General features: G+C 46.1%; 1 protein-coding gene across 1 annotated transcript in view; it reads right to left on the bottom strand.

The window, feature by feature from the left end:
• Gypc (glycophorin C (Gerbich blood group)) overlaps window positions 1–20,614 on the bottom strand; it is a 33,445-nt gene extending 12,831 nt beyond the window's left edge. Inside the window, exon 1 of the mRNA XM_076865984.2 lies at window positions 20,390–20,614. Within this exon, the coding sequence (XP_076722099.1) occupies window positions 20,390–20,429 (40 nt within the window). The 5' untranslated portion in view covers window positions 20,430–20,614. The remainder of the gene's footprint in view (window positions 1–20,389) is intronic.
• Window positions 20,615–21,257: the final 643 nt, after the last annotated feature.

A 21,257-nucleotide genomic window follows, 5' to 3' on the forward strand; every position in this document is an offset into this window, starting at 1 on the left:
GGCAGGATGCATTGGGGTCTAAATATTAGGAGGATACTCCCAAGGGCAGTGGTGAAGACAAGGACAGACACACATCAAAAGATGCTCCTTCCAAAAAGCTTAGAAGCATTTCTCAGGACTATTCTGATGGGAGTGTGGGTTTTAGTGACAGATTTAGCAGGAGTCCTGGCTCCCTCCTTGCCCCATCTGCGCACATCCCTCTTTGACTCTCAGCTCTCTCCTCTATAGAGAGGACTTTGGTAGCAACATACACAAGGCATCTGAATGACTCCCAGGGGGACGATGCCCAATGTATGAAAGCTCTTATTATTGTTCTCTTATACTTAAAATGGTTGCTTCATGCGCACATGTAATCATGTGGACATGCAATCACGTGCACATTCACAGAAGCCAAGACTTGGGCTATGTGAGGGTGGGGGGTGGCAGGAGACTCAGGCGGCCAGTCCCTGTAAGTGGGGATGACAGAACATGCTTTTTGATCTTCTTCAACACTTGGATTTCCTGAGTCCTTCCACTTTCGTTAGCCCTCCTTTGTCCTCGAAACCCTGTCTTCTGGGTATCAGGACAGGGAGGGGACTTCGGGAAGTCACTAATTCATTTCCCCATTTTGCATCTGTGACAGAGCCAGGAAGTTGCCTGCCCCCACTTGGAGAGCCTGTGCTGTCTTTTTTTCTGTGCCTGGGAAGGAAAAGCTATTTATTTCTACTATTCCTGCCCTATCACCCCTTTCCCCCATTCTCCCACTGTTTTTTCTAGCTACTTCATTATATATTTCAATCCATCACCCTGTCAAGCTCCTGCTCCATCTTATCAGCACCCCCTCCCTGTCCATGCCTTGTAATTTATATTTGCCCAACATTAATCTTTTAAAAGCAAAGAAGCCATAAACATATACATAATTCTGCCTCTTGTCAGCTGAAATTCCATGACACAAATCAACTGCCATCTAAATTAAATGTTTCTTTCATAGAAAGTGATAAATGCCCTAGAGACTCATCAAAGAAAAGCCAACAAACTTAGACCTTGTTTCACTTCGGGAATTTGTAGGTGGCGTGACTGAAGTCCAACAACCAGTTAATGTCTCAGGACCAGTAGAAATTGGACAATCGCACAGTCCTCTTATTTCAATGTTGCCAGTGCCGACAGGATGCTTTCTTCATCACTTCTCACCAGGGGTCTTAGCACTTTGAAAGCAAGGCTTGAAACTTATCATCTAATCTTTTGGGAAGAAGGATAATCACAGCAGGATCTACTCTTCTGTCACTGAGGTGTGCTGATTTATTTAATAAAGGCAAGCCAAATAACAGGATGAAAACAGTTACCCCAAAAGCCATCAGGCAGCCATAGGATTAGATCTATTTGAACAATCAGGATTAGGGGCTCCCTGATAGGCCAGATGGTCTAAAACAGTACAGATTTCAAATGCTTGTATTCTTTCTAAGTACTGATGACTTCATACTAAAATAAATGAAATTTTTATTTCAAATGACAACTTTTGAATTTTTTTGGGAAATAAAAAAGCAGAAGAAAAAGGAAAGAATATGAATGGCTAAACCCAACACATATCATGAGCTTATTCCACTTCCTTCCTTTTCCTTGTCTTATTACTTCTTCCACTATCACTACCGTGCTAGATATTATTAATGAATTTTATTGTTTAGCTGCATGGGGTGAGTAATGGGCAATGAAAGGTCTTGATGACCACATTCAGGAAGCTGGGTCTTCTTGAATAGTAGGTGAACAGAAACTGCAGGTGTTAGATTATAGAACAAGAGATTCTCCAGACATGTTGAAGTGGGATAAGAATGAGGAGAAGGAATGGCCTTAGTTTAGAAGAGCACTTGAAAGTTACTGAGGAGAGTTCAGGATGTCACCATGAAGGGCCAAGAGGGATGAGAGGAGAAGACAGTTATGGAGGCTCTCGGTTTGAGGTTGGGACTGCAGGAAGGTAAATCTGACAAGGTTAAGAGGCCAGGGATCTGAAAATTTGAGGTTTGGGCAGGAGTGTGATTAGAAGTTAATAAGGCGGTAAGGTTATAAATCATATCCAGTTACTGAATAAATCATTTTGCAACCGTATTATTTCAAGTATTAAAAATAAAGATGTATCTTAGAGCTTTAAATTTACTTAAAAATAGGTTTCTAGAGCTGGGAGTGTAGCTCAATGGTGGAGTGTCTGCCTAGCTTGTGTGAGGCCCTAGGTTCCATTCCAGGAAAAAAAAAAATCAGGTTTCTAACCATTAGGAGTGGCATTGACAAGACTAATGAAAAGGATGTGTGAGAAGGGAATCTGAAAAGCTTCTCAAGAGATGTTTTTTAAAAAACTAGGAATGCTTCCTCCACCTGTAAAGCTTTGCAGTTGGGGACTTGGCCTGGGGCTGCTATTGGGTGGGTTCCTTCACAGGAGGAGTCTTTTGTTCCTGATTCTCAACTATGGGCTACACATGGAATCATCTAGAGTCCTTTCAAAAACACCCTCATTGGGCTGAGGATGTAGCTCCATGTTAAAGTACATGCTTAGAATGTGCAAAGCCTGGGTTCTATCCCCAGCACCACGAAAACCAAAAGAAAAAGAACACCCATATATAGGTCCATTCTACGAGGGTTGCTGAATAACTGTAGGGCACCAGTTCAGATAAATTATAAAAAAGTGGTTTAGGATAAGTACACCTCAAATACTTCATGCCAGCTCCACAGATAGTCCAGTCCTTTTAAATCACCAGATATGCTCAGAGTTTCACAATCATAGATGCTTAGAAGCTAAACTGAACTTCTGAAGGTGCAGCTGTCAAACAGGGTATGTATTTGGGGGTAGGAGTGAGGAACCTCTTGGCAGTGCTTCCAGAATGAATAGAAAGCTTTTGGCATCAGAAAATCTGGCTTCCAACAGGAACACACCAAATTGGGTAAGAATTCCACACCTGGGTCTCAGGTCTTAGCTGTAAAATGGGAACAGGTGCATCTATTTTTAGTAGGCTCAAACTGCACACATGATCCTCTGATCCTATGGGAAGTACTGACTCTGGGTTCAATGTTGGGGCCCCAGGGACCCTCTGATGCCATTCTTCACCAGCCCTCATTGCCACACCTGTATTCTCATGTGTTCCCAATCAGACCCTTTGGTCTGCGGTGCTCAGACCACAGATCTGCTTTGGTGTATAAAAAAGCAAAGAAGTTTCCTGGGTCTCACTGCTCTTATTTCCAAGTTGTAGGGCCCTGGGGATGGGTTCCAGAAAGCATCTGGTGAGCGGCTGGTTCAGGTTTACTTTATCAGCTCCAGCTGCCCAGTGCAGGGGCCCCAGGTCCCCTTGCAGCTGCCTGATAAGAAGCTCAGCTACATGGGAACCTTATCAGAGGCGGGCCTGGGGTGGAGGTGGGGGGGAAGCCATTCCCATCAGCTCGAATAAGAGGGAGAAAGGCAAAAGGCTCTCCGAGGAATTATGAAGACCTTGCACACTCAAACATACCAAGGAAGTTGCCCGTTTGTGAGGTCAAGCTCTGTGTCTTGACTTCCACTCAAAGACAGGGTCCCTAAGACCCTGCTTAGGACAAGGCATCACATGTCCACACAGCATGGGGTCTGTAGCACAGTAGAGACCTCTTGGATTTAAACTGCAGGTGGTGCCATTTAGATCTCCTCCACACTGTGTATGGTGTGTGCACGTGCATGCAAGCAGGGGTGTGTGTGCAGTAGGGAGGGACAGGAAATGCTTACCGCAAAGTCAACTGTCCCCTTAAAACCATGGCACCTAAAGCAAAAGTGTGATCACAAAGAGAAGGGTGACACTGTCTGCTTGCTAGTGTGCCTGTGCGGTACAGACGCTGTAGAAAACACTTGAATTTCCCTTCCTGGCTCTGCCATCTGCTACTGCTGTGGCCTTCAGACAGTTACTTTACACCTGGTCAAGCCCCCTGTATTCAGGGACAGCCAGGAGACCAAGTTGTATTAGGACCTGTGTTAGCTTTCTATCAGTACAATATATAAATATATAAATACCCAATATATAAAAATAATCAGCTTATAAAGAGCAAAGATTTATTTTTGCCTGCAGTTTGGGAGGTTTTGGTCCATGATCATACGGGCCTTTGTGGGGGGTCACACAAGATCCAAATTATAGCAGGATTTCAGAATCATATACTAAAAAGTATATAATATCACTCCTCCCCTCCTCACGAGCATATGGACAGGCCACCGCTGCATGGAGCAAGGTCACTTTTCCATCACCTTTGCCCTCCATTATCCCAGGCTGTAGTGAGGATAGAGGAGATAAGAAATATGAGTCACTTTGGTACCCACAAGAGACATATGCTCAAGTGGCCAGACTGCCAAGGCCATCAGGCAGAAGAGAAGCTCATGAGTCAGAAGCCTGTAATTTTAATATCAACTGTCTATTTATCCTGGGTTCACATAATTGGAAGAGGGAGGCACATAGGATAAGCCCATGGATTTGCATTTAAGGGTTTTGCTCATTATCTTCCCATCATCAGATGGCCCTGGTGGATGAATATTATCTCCTAACACGCATTCTGGTCTCTCGGATGGCACTAGGGAGGTAGGGAAGGTAGGGGAGAGAGAGGGTGTTATTTCAGAGTGTGGCTGGAGAAGGCTTCACAGGATGGGGGAGGTGATGTTTGAGAGAGATCTGAAGGAAACCAGGAATCCAAACATGGGGGGTATCTGAGAGAAGCACACAGAGGGCCCAATAGATGCAAATGCTCTGGAGTAAGAGCAGGCCTGGCCTGGTCAAGGAACATCCAGGGAGCTAGTGTAGCTGAGGGAGGAGGTGGGAATAGGTAATTAGGAGAGGAAGACAGGCAAGTGAGATGGCAGAGGGCCAATGAATGGGACCATCTCCCCACATCTGCTGTGTTTCCAACTCTACTGTCCCCAAGTCTGGGAGCCTTCAAGCCCTAGCTAAAAGTCTCATCAATCTGAGAGGGGCCTTCAGTGTCAAAGTTAATGGTCCAGCAAGAAGCTGAGGTTAAGGCCTTGGGCATCAAGGGTCTGGCATGTGATGGGAGTTGGGAAGGAAGAAGAGAATCCTAGAGACTCCCTGGAGTCCTAAACTGAAGGACAGCCAGAAGGGACTTCTCCAAGTGCCCAGTTTGCACTTGTGTGCATGTGTGTGCACACACACACACATACACACACACAGAGACCAGCTTTCAGAGCCTGCTTGAAATTGCTGCTTGGATCTTCTGGGTAAAGCTTTTCTGCCGCTCAGGGGGTTATATAGCTCTAGGATTTCAGGGAGCAGCCAGATACATGACTGAGAGTTGGAAGCAAGCTCTGTACAGGATGGGTGGGTATGCACAGGCCTCTCCCCCTGAAGATTCAGGTTTGATGTGAACCCTAGGGGCATGATTCGAGCAGAAAGCATGAGGCAGTGACTTTTTCTCCTCCGGGTGGAGGGTCTGGACCAGCAGTAGACAGAGAAGAAAACTGTGAAAGAGTATGGACAAGAGTGGTCTCTGCCCAATGCTTCTGGGTCCAAGTTGACACATTCCTGGAGAAAGAAGGCCTACACCACTCTCCCCTGACACGTTGAAAGCCTAGCTCAGAAACACAGCCTCCTTCTCCTCCCCCAAAATCAATCAAAGAGGTGAAGAGAGCAGCTCAAGTTCACACAACTCAGCTTCCAACACAGGATTCCACCTTCTCAGGACTTGCACCAGCCACGTCAGAGGTACAAATTCATGTAGTCATCCAGGAAGCCAGTCCATTAGCAGTCAGGATTCTAAGACCATGTGTATTCCACCCATGTGTCTCTTTTGGGATCACTGCTGGTTTGTTTACTGTCATATTATCAGGGATGACACACAGTTGAGGTGTTCAGTCCTCATTTGTGGAGCGGGACACTGGGCCACAGGCTTTCCCAGTGCAGGCAGAAGAGGCAAGGAGTATAACAAGGTGAACTCTAAATACACCACCTGCTCTTGGTTCCCAGGTAAACCCTCTAGGCTTCACCACTTACGTGCTTTACGGCCTGTTATTTGCTTTTCTAGATTTAAACCACATCACCTGCTCTTAGTTTCTTTAGTGGATTTCAAAAATCACCAGTTTTAGAGGAGGTAGAGATAACACCTCTGACCTGTGGGTCAGGATGGTAACAGTTGATGAAGCGATTACACATGCACAGACCACCAATGACTTCCTAACCTTCAACCACCTTCCCCACCTCAGTCCATCAATATCCCCCTTCCTATCCTAGAAGACAGATTGAGACCTACTATCCTGTCTCCACATGCAGCCACCTAGAGAATAAACTCTCTTTTGCAACACTTGTCATTCTGTGAGTGACATGCTGAGTAATGAGTGTAATGGGGCAAATTGGGCCAAAGCCGGGGTGGTGGTACACTCCTGTAATCCCAGCTACTTTGAGGCCGAAACAGGAGGATCTCAAGTTCAAGGCCAACCTAGGCAACTTAGCAAAACCCTGTCTCAAAAGATTAAAAGGGATGTAGCTCAGCGGTAGAGCAATTCTTGGTTTAATCCCTAGTATGGCAAAAAAGAAAACAAAACCAAAAAGGAACACAAAAAACACCCCCAAATAAAACTAAAACAACAAGAAAACAAAGCAGAAAAACAGGGGTTCAGTAATAGGAACACAGGCGAAAGGCCATGGTTGAGCATGGTAATCAACATTTTATAACTGACCAGATGTGGACATCTTACCTGAGTCTCCATCTGCAACACTGGTAACAGTCTCTTAGGCTGGGCATGGTTGCAATAAGAAAAAATGCAATGCACCTGGCCTGACCCTGCCACATATAAAGATTGCTCCCTCTTGCCCAGAGATGGTGAGAAGCGCCATTTTCTGAACACAGGACTGAGATGACTGACCCCAGCTGCATGCTGTGCACCTGCTCTGGCTTTTCTTCCTGTACCTGCCTGGATGATGTGAGGATTTTGGGGAGTGCAGGAGGAAGGGAAGACTACAAGAGGCACTGGGCAGTGGCAGATCAGGTCAGGGGAAACAAAGTGCTTCTTATGTCCACAGGTCAACTGAACCTGGCCTGAGCAAGCCTCTGTCTGCCTGCTGCCTGCTCCTTGTCCCCACCTACGCGTTTTCCTTCCATGGCTTTTCATGGATCTAGAGGGGAGCAATGGAACCAGGTTGGGTCTTGGCCTAGAAACTGCACCTTTAAAGATTCTCCAATTGAAATCATGAGTGGGCAAAGTTTCTCCACAAAGGGCCTGATAGTGGTTCAGGCTTTGTGGGCCTATGGCAAATGCTCAACTCTGCCATCATGGCATGAAAGCAACCACAGACACTCTGTAAGAAAAGTGGCATAGCTGCTTTAAAACTGTATTTGTAAAAGCAGATGCTTGCTGGATTTGGCCCACGGGCCTTTGTTTGCAGACCTCTGGCTTGTCTGAGTCTCTGAGTCTCTTGCCTGTCAGGTTAACATGCACTTTGTGTATGTCTGCTGCTAGGTCTGGGCCTTCACCTATGACTTCTCATTGAAGGTGCCTGTAGAGACCGAGTGGCTGAGCTGTAACTTTAACCCACGTCTGTCTCAGCAAAGCCTGTGGCCTTACCAGAACACAGGCACATGTCCCACTGACTTGGCCCTACCAGGCCTCATGTCATCCTTGAGAACCTCTGAGGTTGTATGAATGCAGGCATCAGCTGGGAAGCAGAGGCCAAAAGGAGGGGTAACAGCACCCCCAAGGCCATGCTCACTCAGTGGTGGGGCTGAATCCACAGCTGCTGGGACTCATGCAGGTGGCTCTGACTGGCACAGTGCACTGGTTGGCTAGGCCCTGTCTCAGACGGACACTGCAGGGAATCCTGAGCCCTGGGGTGTTATTTGAATAGACTCCCCAAAAGAGTCTATTCAAATAGCCATAGCCTGGCTAAACTTCGGGTTTGGTCTAGAAAGGCTGCAGCACAAGGTTCCAGGTGGAAGTTGCTGCCTTAGAAGCCACAGGAACTGGGGCAGTGAACTCATTTGTCCTTGGGGAGGGCTTTAAAAGTGGAGAGTTCAAAGGAGAGCCATCATCAGGGCCTTGTGGGGCAGGAGGCAGGGGAATAGGAGGCCAGCCTTTCATGTCCCCTAGAAAGTTACTCCACTCTTTCCACAGTTCTGGGGACAAGGAGCGTGACATGTGGCCGGGAACTTAGATAATTATGCCTCCAATATAGTACAACCTCAGAGATGGCTTTTATCAAAACCACCACCCTGGAAACAAAACAGAGCCCAAAAGCCTTCAGGGAAATAATAAGAAGGATCAGAGAGCTCATGAGTAGGAAGCACTGTCTTCTCAGGGCATCTCCTCTTGAAGGAACACAAGGCATTTCATCCGCCTTTGACTACCATGTCCTCAGAGATGAAGTTTGACTTCCTCCAACATTGTTTGTTTTCTGAGCGAATGACAAACATGGTTTCACTCAAATGAACTTTTAAAAATAGCACGTTCCAAAAGGGGGTTTCAGAGATTCCAGGATTCTGAAATAGGAAATGACCCAGGGGTAATTACCAAAGTCGGATATAAATAAATGTACTTAGCCTATTTGAACACACTTTCTTTCACTCCCCTGTGAATGAAAACTTTGTTCTCCTTTGAAATTCCTCATTTCCTGCACATAGGAGAGCCAGTGTTTTGGAAGGAGGACTCAGAGATGGCCCAGGAGTTGGGCCCACTGGGTTTAAATCAGAGCCCTGCCACTCACAGTGGTGTCCAGCCCCCTGAAGATGGGAGTACCCCTTACAGCACTCAGCTCACAGCACAGCATGGTGGCCAACAATGGGTGCAACTAGACATTTATCTCCCACTTAAAAAGGCCAGGCCACTTGTGCACAGGGAGGGCTCTGTACATTGGCACTATTTTTCCTATTTTACATCCTTGCAACTTGTCTTCATTTAAGTCATTCTCCAGATCTGGAATATTCTCAAAAATCAACAATGATCACAAATGACTTGTTTCTGCAAGCACAAGATTTTAATTAAACAAGCTAAAACTACCAAGTAGAAATTCACTGTCTATATATGTCTATATGAGGGGAATTATACGGCTTGAAGTTTTTCTTTAAATATCTAGATGTCTACAAATTGGTGTCAACTTACTTTATATACAACCAGAGATATGAAAAATTGGGCTGTATATATGTAATAAGAATTGTAATGCAAAAAAAGGTATTGTGTTCACCTACAACTAAAAAAAATATTTTAAAAAATGTAAGGTCAAAATCTTAAAAAAAAAAATCTAGCTGTCTATTTAGCTAAGTCAGAGACAATTCAGTCTGAAAGCTGAATTCATATGATAAGATATTTCTCACCAGGAGAAGTGGATTCATCTTATTTCTCTCATGGTGTGTACCTCAGGATCTCAAGAAGCCCAGCAATGCTTAGAGGGCAGTGGTGGTATCTTGCACTATCTTCATCTCCTCTTAATTCCAAGGACCATGGCAGGATGGACCCACTATAATATAAAATGTTCCCAGGGATGAAACTAGGTATACAGTAGTTAGTAAACATTTACGAATGAAGTGCTTTCATAAGAGAATTTTACATCCAGTTTCTTTTCTAACTTTTGAGATTTTTCTGGAGAAAATGGAGTCTGAGCATAGGGCTTCTGAAGTCTGATAACTTGTCTCATAGAATGAATTAGACAAGTGATAAATGGCTGTGTATGTGTTATTGTCTGGCTATCGGCAAACATTTAACCACAATGAAAGCATTCTGCAACTTTGATAGAAATGGCTAATCTGGAAGGATATTTTAAGACTCAAGCCCAAAGCATTATTCCTGAATTAGGAACTGTGTACTAATTAACTCTTCTTGCTCTGGGAGGCACCCAGCAGGAGTTCACATACTTGTCTCAGGATAGAGCTATCACAAGGGCCCTTGGGATAAGGTCACCAGACGTCTCATTCCCTACTCAATTGGATCACATTGGCTTTTGTTTCTTGTATTTCTGGACTTCAACTAAGAACTAATTTTTAATATTATCACCACTACTAAAAAATTATAAAAGATAAAAAATAATAGCAATGATGACTTGCAGTTGTGACATCATTGTTATGTGTGTGCCTTTTGGGGTGGGTCAGTCCTCAGGTGGGAAGCTACACCTTCTGAAGTTTCAGGGATATGTGATTTTCATTCCAGAGGAGACCAGCTCTGTCACACATGCCTGAACCAGATGTGGTGAGTGTCCTATGGGTCAGACTGCTTCTGAATGACATTTAAACTTGTTTCATGTTCTGATATTCTTGGGTCTTGTTCCCTAAATAAAATAAGGCCTTTTGACAACATCTGTGTCCCCTCTGTATTCTCTGCAGGACTTTGCACACAGAAGGGACCTACTGGGTTAAAGTCCGTGTGTATTGGATCCACTGCTGTGCTATGGCCTGAATTCACTATAGGTGGGTAGAAAGCCAAAAAGGGTCATGGCTCATTGTTATCTGCTACCCAAGACTTACAAAATACCTCCAGATTATGTCAGAGACCTAGAATAAAGAAACATATACACAGAAGTCATTGGAAACTGATCCAAGAATTTAACTACTGGGGAATGGTTTCATGGGGTCACAGGCAATCTTCCAAAAGGGAAGGCTACCTCTCTTGTCTTTATTGATTAACTTGGGGTGAGTTCAATGGGGAAGGGCATAGGAAAGACCAGGTTGAACCAAATCCCAAATAACCCAAACAACCTTGCTAAGTTCTCCAAATTTGTATGACCCTATCTGTATAACAGGGCCTCATCACCACAGTGAACTTGGGTGAGATAAGACAGAAAAAGTTCTGAGGGGTGGAGCACCTTGCAAATAGCCAGGTATACTGCACATATTCCACATGCAGGTAAAGAAATGGGCACAGCACCCCAAAAAACACTGGAGTAGAAAAGTTTCAAAAGCATTGGGCACCTGCTGCTCAAGACTAAAGATGTCTGGTCAGAATTTATTTTTCCAGTTATTTCTGGGAGGTCAATAGGATCCATGGACCAAATGCTTATTTGCCCTGTCCCAGGATGAACCAGATGCTCAAGACAAACTCATCTCCTCTCAATCTTCAGGCTGACACCTGTCTGTTGCAGAGGAATGCAAGGAGCTGGTGCGTGGGAAGAAACAACTGTGCATGTGTGTGCATTTGCATACATGTCAGAGTGGGAGAAAGAAGGAATGGGAAAATGTGAGGCCAGAATCACAATTTCTTCCTTTTTGTGACCCTTCTATCCTCAGCTCCTCCCACTTAGAAATCCTATGAAAGAATTTCTGGAGCACAAAGAGGTCACTCACAGAGGAGGCAGAGACCCATATTCTTATCCCTCTCCATCTATGACAACCTGGTTTTGTGAATTCTACCAAGCCACTTAACTTCCCTGAACTTTGCTCTGTTCATCTGGGAGGGCAGAAGAACAGTGCCTCTTGAATTTGGAAGTACCTGGCAAGGTGTAACACAAAATGCAGCCATGTGGCGGCGAGGGTCCTAGGGCTTGTTGCATTTTAACACAAGATAGAGCTGCCAGCTCAGAGGGGTGGTTCTGGGGTGGAGGCATTCCAGGAATTGGTGGGGGCAGGGCATTATTTCCTCCGGTGCCCTTGCAATCACCCTGAGAGGCAGCTGCCTACTGCATCTCTGGGGACAGTGGGTTGGCCTGGGCTGGCAGGACTCACACACAGTCACCAGTCAGCCTTTGGAAGGCTGCATTAGCAGCTGCTGGGCTACCAGATGGGTGACAGCCAAGGAGGGTGGAAGAGCACATATGGCCCTGAACAGGGTGGACAAAGAAAGGTCTTTCCTCCAGAGGCTGGGACAGTGACCTCAGGGCTCTGTGGAGCCAAACAAAAGGGCCAGGAGTCAGGGCAGTCTTGACCAAGCATGTCAGGCAACAGAGTCCCAGAGGTGGGGAGACACCACGAGCTTCAAGGCTGTATAGTGTTGGTGGTGTTCAGGGAAGCCCCGAGGAGGTGACCTCTTTGAACCTCAGCTGCCACACTGCTCACTTGGAATTAACAATATCCACATGGGTAACATCTTCAGGGTTCAATGAAGAACCATGTATACATAGCCTCCCTGAGAGGAAAAGAGTGGGCCCTTGCCAAGTGTGGGCTGTTAACTGCAGGTCCGCGTGAGCCTGCGTGGAGGCCCTGGTTTTAGGCTTTGCTCCACATTCGCCTCTGCCCTAGTTTCAGGGATCAGTGCCAGCCCTGCAGGCTCTCCAGAGCTCCCCACTGGGCCCATTCTGTTCAAATCTCCCCTGAATGGCTCTCCACTTGTTACATGTCCGTCCCATAAGTAAGTCCAAGTCATCTTCTTCTCAAAGAACCTTCCTACCTCCTGGCTCCTGATCGGGTACCTACGATTCTACAATGAACAAGGATTGCTTTTGAAATAATGAAACAGGCAATGATAGCTTATTTTTTAAACCTTTGAAATCTAATTTTGGTAACTTAAAAAGGCCAAAGAGTAAGAGAAAGGAATAGAAAATGAGAGAAAGGGACAGAGGTGTGTGGGGACAGCAGCCCCTAGACCTTTGGCATCAGGTGGCTGCTACCAGGGTCACTGTGTGATTTCCATGAGCCAATATGGGAAATCATAGTTTATGGTTCCATGGATATAAAGACAGATGTACTCTTTGACCTTAAAGGATGTTTTTTTTTTCCTTTTAATTTAAAAGAAACAAACATATGTTTGTGGGATTTTAAAAGCACTGTGGACCCTAAGTATTGTGTCTGAGGGTGAGTGTGCCTGGTTGAGCTGCTTCTTTATACCCCCAGGGACGATAAGTAAAGAGAAGGGGACCATGAGGGTCTGGCAGGGGCTCTCTGTAAAGTCCTGTCTCATCTACTCTTGGTTTCAGTATCATCATATGCAAAAGGGAGATTAAAAATACCTCCCCTGGGGCCGCTCAAGGGTGAAATGAGATAACTTATGTCAAGTGCCGCCTGTCTCAGCTTTGGGTCTGGGATACAGTCACTATAAGAAGAGGAGAGGTCAAGAGACTTTATAGAGTTGGTGAAAAAGGAAAGGAGATTATGAAATAAAAAAAAAATTATGATTATTAGTCATAGCTAAGACTAATTTCACTCCAGTAAGCAGTTTTGCAGAAGTTGAGGGAAGGAGAACTCAAATGACACATCAGTCTCAGACACGATCCAAGGAAGCAAGGACTGGTTCCCCTCACTGGGGCCTCACAGGAGCCTGGGGTGGGCTAGAACAGGCCGAGAAGGAGCCCTTTCTGAGAGAGGGGAGCCATGGTTTTCAAGAACACTCCAGAGAATCCCAGTTGTGAAACCATTCAAAGGAGAGCATAAAGGATCAGAGAAATGACTGACACAGCAAAACACTGAAAGGGACCACATCAGGCCAGGAAGTGGGAGGGGCCTCCACTGCACACAGGCTGGGGTGCCTGGGCAGCACTGAAAGGAAGGGGAGGGCAGAGCCAAGAGGAACTCAGAGTCCACTTTGGGCCACCAAGGTCAGGGGCCTTACGTAGGTTGGGAGAAGGTTCTGATGGCATGCTTTAGAGCACGCTTGCTGGACCTTCACATAGGGACATCCATCCATCCATCCGACAGGGTACTTTTAAAGGGCCCATTCTTCCCTATGGAGAACACAGCTGAGACTCCTGCTGCCCAGTGAGGCAGGGGGCAGAGATAACACCCATGCCCAGTACCATGTGTGGAAATGAATCTGCAGAAGCTGAGAGGTTTGCCCCAATGGCACAGCTAGTGTGTGAGGTCCACAGCTGGGTTGCAGTGTTTTCCAGGTTGGGAACACCTATATGGCCCTTTGGCAAATTTCACTCTTTTTTCTCTCTTGACTATTTTGACTAAATAGGAGGGAGACCAGTAGGATCTAGGAAAGGGAATCGTGAGGGAGGGAGAGAGCTACCAGGGAATGAAACTGACCAAATTATTCCATGTCCATGTATGAATAGATCACAATGAAGGCCCCTGCAAAATTTTAGTGTACTAATTAAAAGAAAAAATAGTAGGAAAACCAGTAAAGTGGAGGAAGGGGATTACAGGGAGAGAAAATAACAGAGGAAGAAGAGACACTGGGCAGTGAGATTGGTCAAATTATGTTATGTGCATGTTTGAACAAATGCATCACAATGAATCCCACTATTGTATATAATTATAATGCATCAGTAAAAACCATTAAAAGAAAAACCCTTAAAGAAGCAGTGTGAGGAGGCAGCTCTCAAGGCTCAGAAGGAGGAGATGGCCCTGCTGAGTATAGGGCCTTGCCCTGGGCTCTCTGGGACTGAGGAAGCCTGTCCTTGTTTGGGGGTATAATTTGCAATGGCAAATGGTCAAACAGAGGCAAGGCTGGGGAGTATGGAGGGAGCAGAACACACTCAATACTCAATGAGCAGCGGTCCTTGAGCATGACCGTGAATATAGACCAGGCACCATACTAGGAACTTTATCTATGAGCAGACATTTAATGCACAAAGCAAACTCATATGGTAGAACTATTGTGGGATCAAGACTTATAGAATATGGGGGCCCAGTGCAAGATGAAAATGTGAGCACACTACTGAAAGATAAAGGTAAATAAATAAAGATATAAAGGAGCCCAGCAAATGATCCAAGATCATAGCTCCTAGTGGTCTAGATTCCAAATTAAATCCTTGGAGTCCAAATACCATTCACTAGCTGGTATTACTCACTTTTGACACAAGCACATTGACAAAGTGTATTTGGGCTAAATGGTTTTTAAAAAGTAGTGAAGGGGAACCTGAACTTGATGCCTCTAGTATTGCTAAGGTATATGTGTAGGTTTTAGCAAGGCTCTCAGGTAAGAAAGGATAGTAAAGCCAGTAGACTCTGCTGCTTGGTGAACAGAGAAGCCAGCAACTGGGGCCCAACACAAAAGGAAGGCAGGTTAGATTGTTCTGTAGGTTTTGATCTGGCAAACACGTTTCCTTCCTGTTAGATTCTGCTGGGAGTATGGGTATTCATCAGCGGCTGATAAAATATGAAGATTTTCCATTACAGAGTTCATGGGGAAAAAATGGCAGCATTTGGGTTTGCAGTCAGCTGGAAGCCCTCTACCTGGCCCCCTTTTAGCCTGCAAAATGCAAAATGCACACAGGAAAAGGGAGTGCAAGGGGTCCTAGTGGTAGCTCTCTGTGACATGCCTCAGTTAGTACCATCCCGTGCAAAGCAGAGTTAGAGAGCTGTGCCAGGGTGTGTCAGTGCCATGAGATAACTGAGGCCACCTTGCCTGGGGCTTGCCACACATAAATGACCCCAAACAGGAGCATGCTTTTATCTCAGCCCTTGGAAATGGGTGGGTGAGGTGCCTGTTGAACCCCAAATTGTGTGTAACTCTTTGGTATTATAAGAGATGGGATGTGTGGATTTAACATGGAAGGAAGGAGTTTGCCAGCTAAGCAGAAACAAGAGAACTATAACAAAGGGTCATGAATGGGAGATGATGAAGAGGAGGGTGTGGAGATGATAGGGCAGGAGAAAGAACAGGGTTCTCAGAGCCTGGGGCTCACTCCGCAGCAGACAGTCTTCTCTGAGCACAGACAGGAGTTTCCCTGTGAAATTCCAGTGTGCACAGGCTTGCCAGAAGCCCGGAGAGTGTGCGGAGGAGTCCTCCAAGAGCCCTGTCCAACCCTTGCCTTGCCCAAGATGGAATCCAGAGCCAGTGGGCTGGGTTCTGCAAAGCACCAGGGACAGGGGACCTTGTCAGTTTTTGCCATGGGCTAAGACTCTGTACAGCAACATTGTTTGAGAAGAATGTACAAAAATTAAAATTTATAATAACTAAGAGTAGAGGCCAGCATTTCCTCAAAAGGTTAGATTGTATCTAAAGAAACTTCTGGGCCAGAATGAGTGGGAGGTAGGGGAGATTAAGGGTGGGTGAAGAGAGGGGGATTAGACAAGAAACATGACTCAGTGGAAGGGGATTTCTGGGTCCGCCTTGCTGTGGTCTTAGGATGTGTTTAGGTTTGAATTTCTGCTTCAATTGACTATTTACTGGCCTCCCGGTATTGACCTAGGAACTGGTCTCAAGTTCTGACCTAGGAGCAACTGAATGTATGATTTTTAAAAGGTACTTCTAGCCTTTGGAATGGGCTTTTGGCTTTGGAATGGCACTGGCCCTGAGAGTGTTGGCCTTAGGGTCATCTGTGCAATCATTTGTTTGTACCCAAGTGGCTTGTCCAACACCTCTGTGTGTCAGGTCCCTAGTGTGTGTGTGTGTGGGGGGGGGCAGGGTTATGGAGTCCTTCAGGAGGTCAGAATTCTGGGAAGGGGACATGCACAGGAAACTGTCAGGGCTGCAAAATGCCCCCAGGCCTGTAGTAGTTGGTTTTTGGGGCTGGGAAAAATTTCTGAGATGGGAATACATATTCTGGGCCTTGATAGACAAACAGGTATGTGTGGAGTGGGGTGGGGGGCATTTATCCAGAAAACCTGAGGGCCTGATGCAGGCATTTGTGAAAGGTGAAGCAGGAGAGGCAGACAGGCATAGGGTGGGTGCATCAGGGGCCAGCCATCAGGGAACGCCCAAGGCAGGGCGGGCCTGACCACAGGAAAGGGAGTGATAGTGGGCAGTTATGGGTTGGAGTTGGACTATGGGCCTGGCTGAGGAGTGGGGAGCGGGTGGGGGAGGGGGAGCGGCTGGCAGGTTCCCAATGCCAATGCCACATGCAGTCCCTGTGTGTGACCTGCTCAGAGGTGATCTTCCAGAGCCTCCGTAGTGGGCAGTATGCATGCCATCTACAGACCTCCATATGCCCTAATCCCCTGCCTGGGTGGGCCTTAGCTGGTTGTGGGATCTGGTAGCCTTTGTCTGCAGCCTCCTAGTACCTGAGAACCTCATGGCAGTCAATGTCCCCTGAGCCTCAAGTGTTCCCCTTGTCAAAGCGGTAAGAAAATATTCATCACTCCAGGCATGGAAAGGTAACCCAGGCAATTACCTTAGCAGGACCTGGCCTAGAAGCATTAATGTTGCTATATTATCAAAAGTCAGAACAACAGCCAGCCACCTGCAAAGGAGAATCCTGAAATTACCAGCATCCACAGGCCAAGTTTACTTTGGTAAATTTTGTTAGCAACTATCACCTCTATACCACCATTGCTGGGAACAATGCCAGGCGTTTATACTCTTGTCTATCACATGAGTCCTGTGAAGTTGCTCCTATTATTTCCACCGACAGATGAGAAAACTGAGGCTCTGATATTTTGTATTTCACCTACAGTCAGTAAACGCCCAGGCCTGACTACACAAGCAGGTGGGGCTCTGCTAGGTACTTCCCCCAAAAGTGAAACAAGGTCTTACGGAGGCAAGAAAACACTCTTGTCCTCACTAATAATTAAAGAGGCACACTCCAAAGTGACAACATTTTCTACCCATCAACCTAATGAAGATGAAAGCTGCACATGTAAATAAGGATGTGGGGAAGAAGCTTTACTCATAAGTTACCCGTGAACATTAGAAAATAGAATATGGTGTGACCTTTAGGAGGGGTTTCTGAGTATCTACTAACATTTTAAACACACAGTTTTTTTTTTTTTTGTTGTTGTTCTATAAATTAAATTTTGGTCTGGGAGGACTTTTCCTAAAAGACCACAGTTATATGCAAACAAAACTCAACTTAAGAGGGTTGCCATGGCAGCACTGCATCTGGTTGAACAAAAATTAAATAAAGTCTGTACATATCCTAAATGCCAATTAGCAGACAAATTGGTTAAATAAATAAATAAAAACAAATTTTTCATAGATTCATACTCTGCAGTCCCCCCCCCCAAAAAAATTAGTCTATACATGGTGGTAAGGTACAATCTTTAAGATGTTCTTACAGAAAAATGCAAGATGAAGTAGAATATATAAAATGGGTTCCATTGTGTAAAATAAGAAGAAATTGCACAAGCATATAATGGCTTCCAGAAGAATTCTCAACAATCAATGAAGTCATTGCCCTTGGGGTAGGAAGAAATTGTTTTTGTCTTCCCTGTTATTAACTCTTTATTGATCTCATTCCAATTTGTTTGGTTTGGATTTTAACTTGTGCTTGTGGGGACATTGTGTTGGCTCAGTCACCGGAAGGTGTTAGGGTTAAGATTTCAGAGAAAAAAGTATATATATATATATATGTGTGTGTGTGTGTGTGTGTGTGTGTGTGTATATATATATGTGTATATATATGTATAATATACATATTACATATGAATATATATGTATATATATATATGTGCCATTCCCACACTTATATAGATAAATAGATATAGATATCATTCAAAGAGTCAAACCAACTTGGCTTGTCCAACCTCTCACTTATCGGCTTCCACAACAAATAACAGAATGCCGTTTACCCTACATCCTTCTGTTTCCCAGAGTGCTTTGCAAGTCCCCAGAAATACTTGCTTAGCCAAAGGCACCCTGGGAAAGATCCAGTGGCTAATGGTGCCAGCCCCATGTGACTCCCAGCACCACCAATATCTGGAGGGATTGAGCAATGACTGCGATGGAATTTCATTTGGCACTTAATACAGTCCTCACCGCTTCTGCCAGAGGCAGCGGGATTCTATATAAAGCTGCCAAACCTGGCTGTCTCCTCACTGAGCGCTGACCCCTTCCAGCCAAGGGCAAGGCAAAAGGACTGCTGTGCATGACTCACTCGCAGTGACATTCAGGCCTAGGAAAGCAGGCTAAGCCCAGCTGGGCAGGGCAAGCCTGGCTGACAGAAGTGGGTCCTCTCCATTCTAACCTCTGGTTCCGAGGAGCAGTTACAGCTATGTAAACTGACACAGGATATAGACACATCCTGTCTGAGTTAGCAGCAAGAAATAGGGCCCCAGGGTTCTCCCACAGCAGGGATCCTGCCATAAATCAACTTCAGAGGGTAATCTGGAATGGTATGCAAGTAAGGGCTGCATCTCTATCAATCCCAGAAGGGAGGTGTTTGCAGTCATTGGTCAAGATCTGAAACTGGAATCCTGGAGAACTAACTGGAGGGCGGGGCAGGGGTGGGCCATCCTCTTTAGGGGTGGGAATGGCTGCAGCCTGAACTTTGGCAATGCCTAAACTGAAACATTACTGTGGTTTCTGTCTTCTTTTCCCTTAATCTAGGCCCTGGAGCGTGTACTTATGTAAACACACTATTATACACGAACTCGTGGGCTGTAGTTTTATGTAAAGTTAATATAAAGTTAATATAAAGACATTCACTGAACACTTGGTATGTGTTGGTCTGTGCCGTTTATATGCACTTAATTCTTAAAAATCCAACTAAGAATATCCTATTATTATTTCCATTTTACAGAAGACAAAACTGGAGCCAAGAGAGTTTACTTTTTAATAAGTGGCATAGCTTATTCTGATACTGACAGCAAAGCCCAGAAACCCAGGTTTCCTTGTAGGAATAGTGTCTGCTACCTGAACTGACCCAAGCATGCTACAGGGCTTAATAAGCACGATCCTGAGCACTTACAGGCATGGAAACACATACCTGCAGATCTAAGCTTTCTCATCCACGCCCTGGCTTGGGCTGCGCAAGGTCTCACCAACAACTGCGTTTCAAAGACTTTAACTAGAGTGCTTGTCTCCAATACTCACATCATTATCATATTAAAAATCTAACTTGATCACATTAGAGATTCAAACTATCTCTTCTAACAAACTTTTAATATTTGGCCAGGATGGAGATAAAAGGATCAAAAAAGAAGGAGGAGGAGGAGGAGGAGGAGGAGGAGGAGGAGGAGGAGGAAGAAGAAGAAGAAGAAGAATAAAACAGTTTTTGTCTCAAAAGCTCCAAGGCAGAGGACCAGGGCAAGGAGAGGCCCAGCAAAGTTTCTGAGAATCCAAACAAAACAAAACAAAACAAAACAAAACAAACAACCCTTGTACGATTGATTTCCTGTTAGGAAGACAACCTGCGCTATCTGCGAACCCCCAAAGAGTGAAGTCCAGGGGATCCCTCCAACATCTGGGTTCTCTAGACACCCTGGAGGGAGCAAGCAAGTCCCGCCGAAGGGCTGGAGTTAGCTGCAGTTTGCTCAAGTCCTGCCCCCTGTTCCCCGGAGCAGCAGCGGCCCAGAAAGCAACTTGGACTCTGGTTGACTCAGGGCTGCTTCGCGCTCCGCCGCTCCTTACTTGCAGGCGCTTGTCTCCTAACGGGACAAGTTCTGGCCCCAGACACTTCTCTGGCCCCACACAAAGAAACAGAAAGCAAGCGGACGCGCCCGCAGCTGGCCGGCTGGCGGCCTCTCCACGCTCCGGGCGCACAGAGCCCGCGCGTGGGATCCGGGACGCGGGACGGGGACCCATCCCAACCAGAGGCGCAGGGGGTCTGGGGCCCACAACAGCTTAGGAGGCTGGACCCGCGGGTGTCGGCGACCACGGCCTGTCCCGTGCGCTCCTGTCCGGCCGCGGCGTGCGGAGGGCCAAGGAGCCCTTCCCGGGGCGGGTACTCACGGTGGTAAGGGGGCAGCGACGTGCTGTTGCGGTTGCTCATCTCCGATGGGTCCTGGGCGGTGGCCCCGGCTGAGGCCGAGACGCCTAGGGGACAAAACGCGGCGGCAGCGAGGGTCGCGCTCTCGGGCTCCTGACCCTGATCCGAGGGAGGAAGCGGCACCTGGGTCACCCTCCTCCCGCGCAGCCCAGCCAAGGGGAGGGGCTCCGGCCCGGAGATAGGCACACTTCAGTTATTTTCTTCAACTTGGCCGGTGGGGTTTCCACCCTTTTTTTTTTTTTTTTTTTTTTTTAAACCACAACACCCGCCCACTTCAGAACTCTTCTGCGCTCCAGCTGTCCAGCGCAGGTCTCACATTTTTCTGTTATTCTGTCTCCATCTGCATCTGCCAGATACAGAGGTTGTAGTTGAGGATGTCCCCTCGGTGCACGGAAAACCTCCCAGGAGTGAAGCTGGGGTGGTCTGGTTGGGCACTGTCTGGGATGGCGACCAAATAGGGCAGACCCACTTTGAAACTTAGCTGGCTACTTTGCCTCTTAATGGTTGTGTAGCCTGAGTCAGCTCAGGGTGTTTTCAGTTTTGTTTTGTTTTGTTTTCCGTTTTAATTAACACGTAATAATTGTAAATATTTATGATATTTCTGGAGTACTGTCTCATACTTTGAAACATGAATACAATATGTATTGATCAAACCAGGGCAATTCACATTTGCATCTCCTCATCATTTCTTTATGTTCAATGGCTTCAAACTTCTCTCTTCTAGTTTTTCATAAAATGTATAAAAGCTTTTTGTCAACTATAGTCACCCTACTGGGCTGTAGAACTCTAGAAATCATATTTTCCTGTATTTCGTACTCCCCCCCCCCCAAC

The sequence above is a fragment of the Callospermophilus lateralis genome, chromosome 9, assembly GCF_048772815.1.
Source record: "Callospermophilus lateralis isolate mCalLat2 chromosome 9, mCalLat2.hap1, whole genome shotgun sequence".
Taxonomy (NCBI): Eukaryota; Metazoa; Chordata; class Mammalia; order Rodentia; family Sciuridae; genus Callospermophilus; species Callospermophilus lateralis.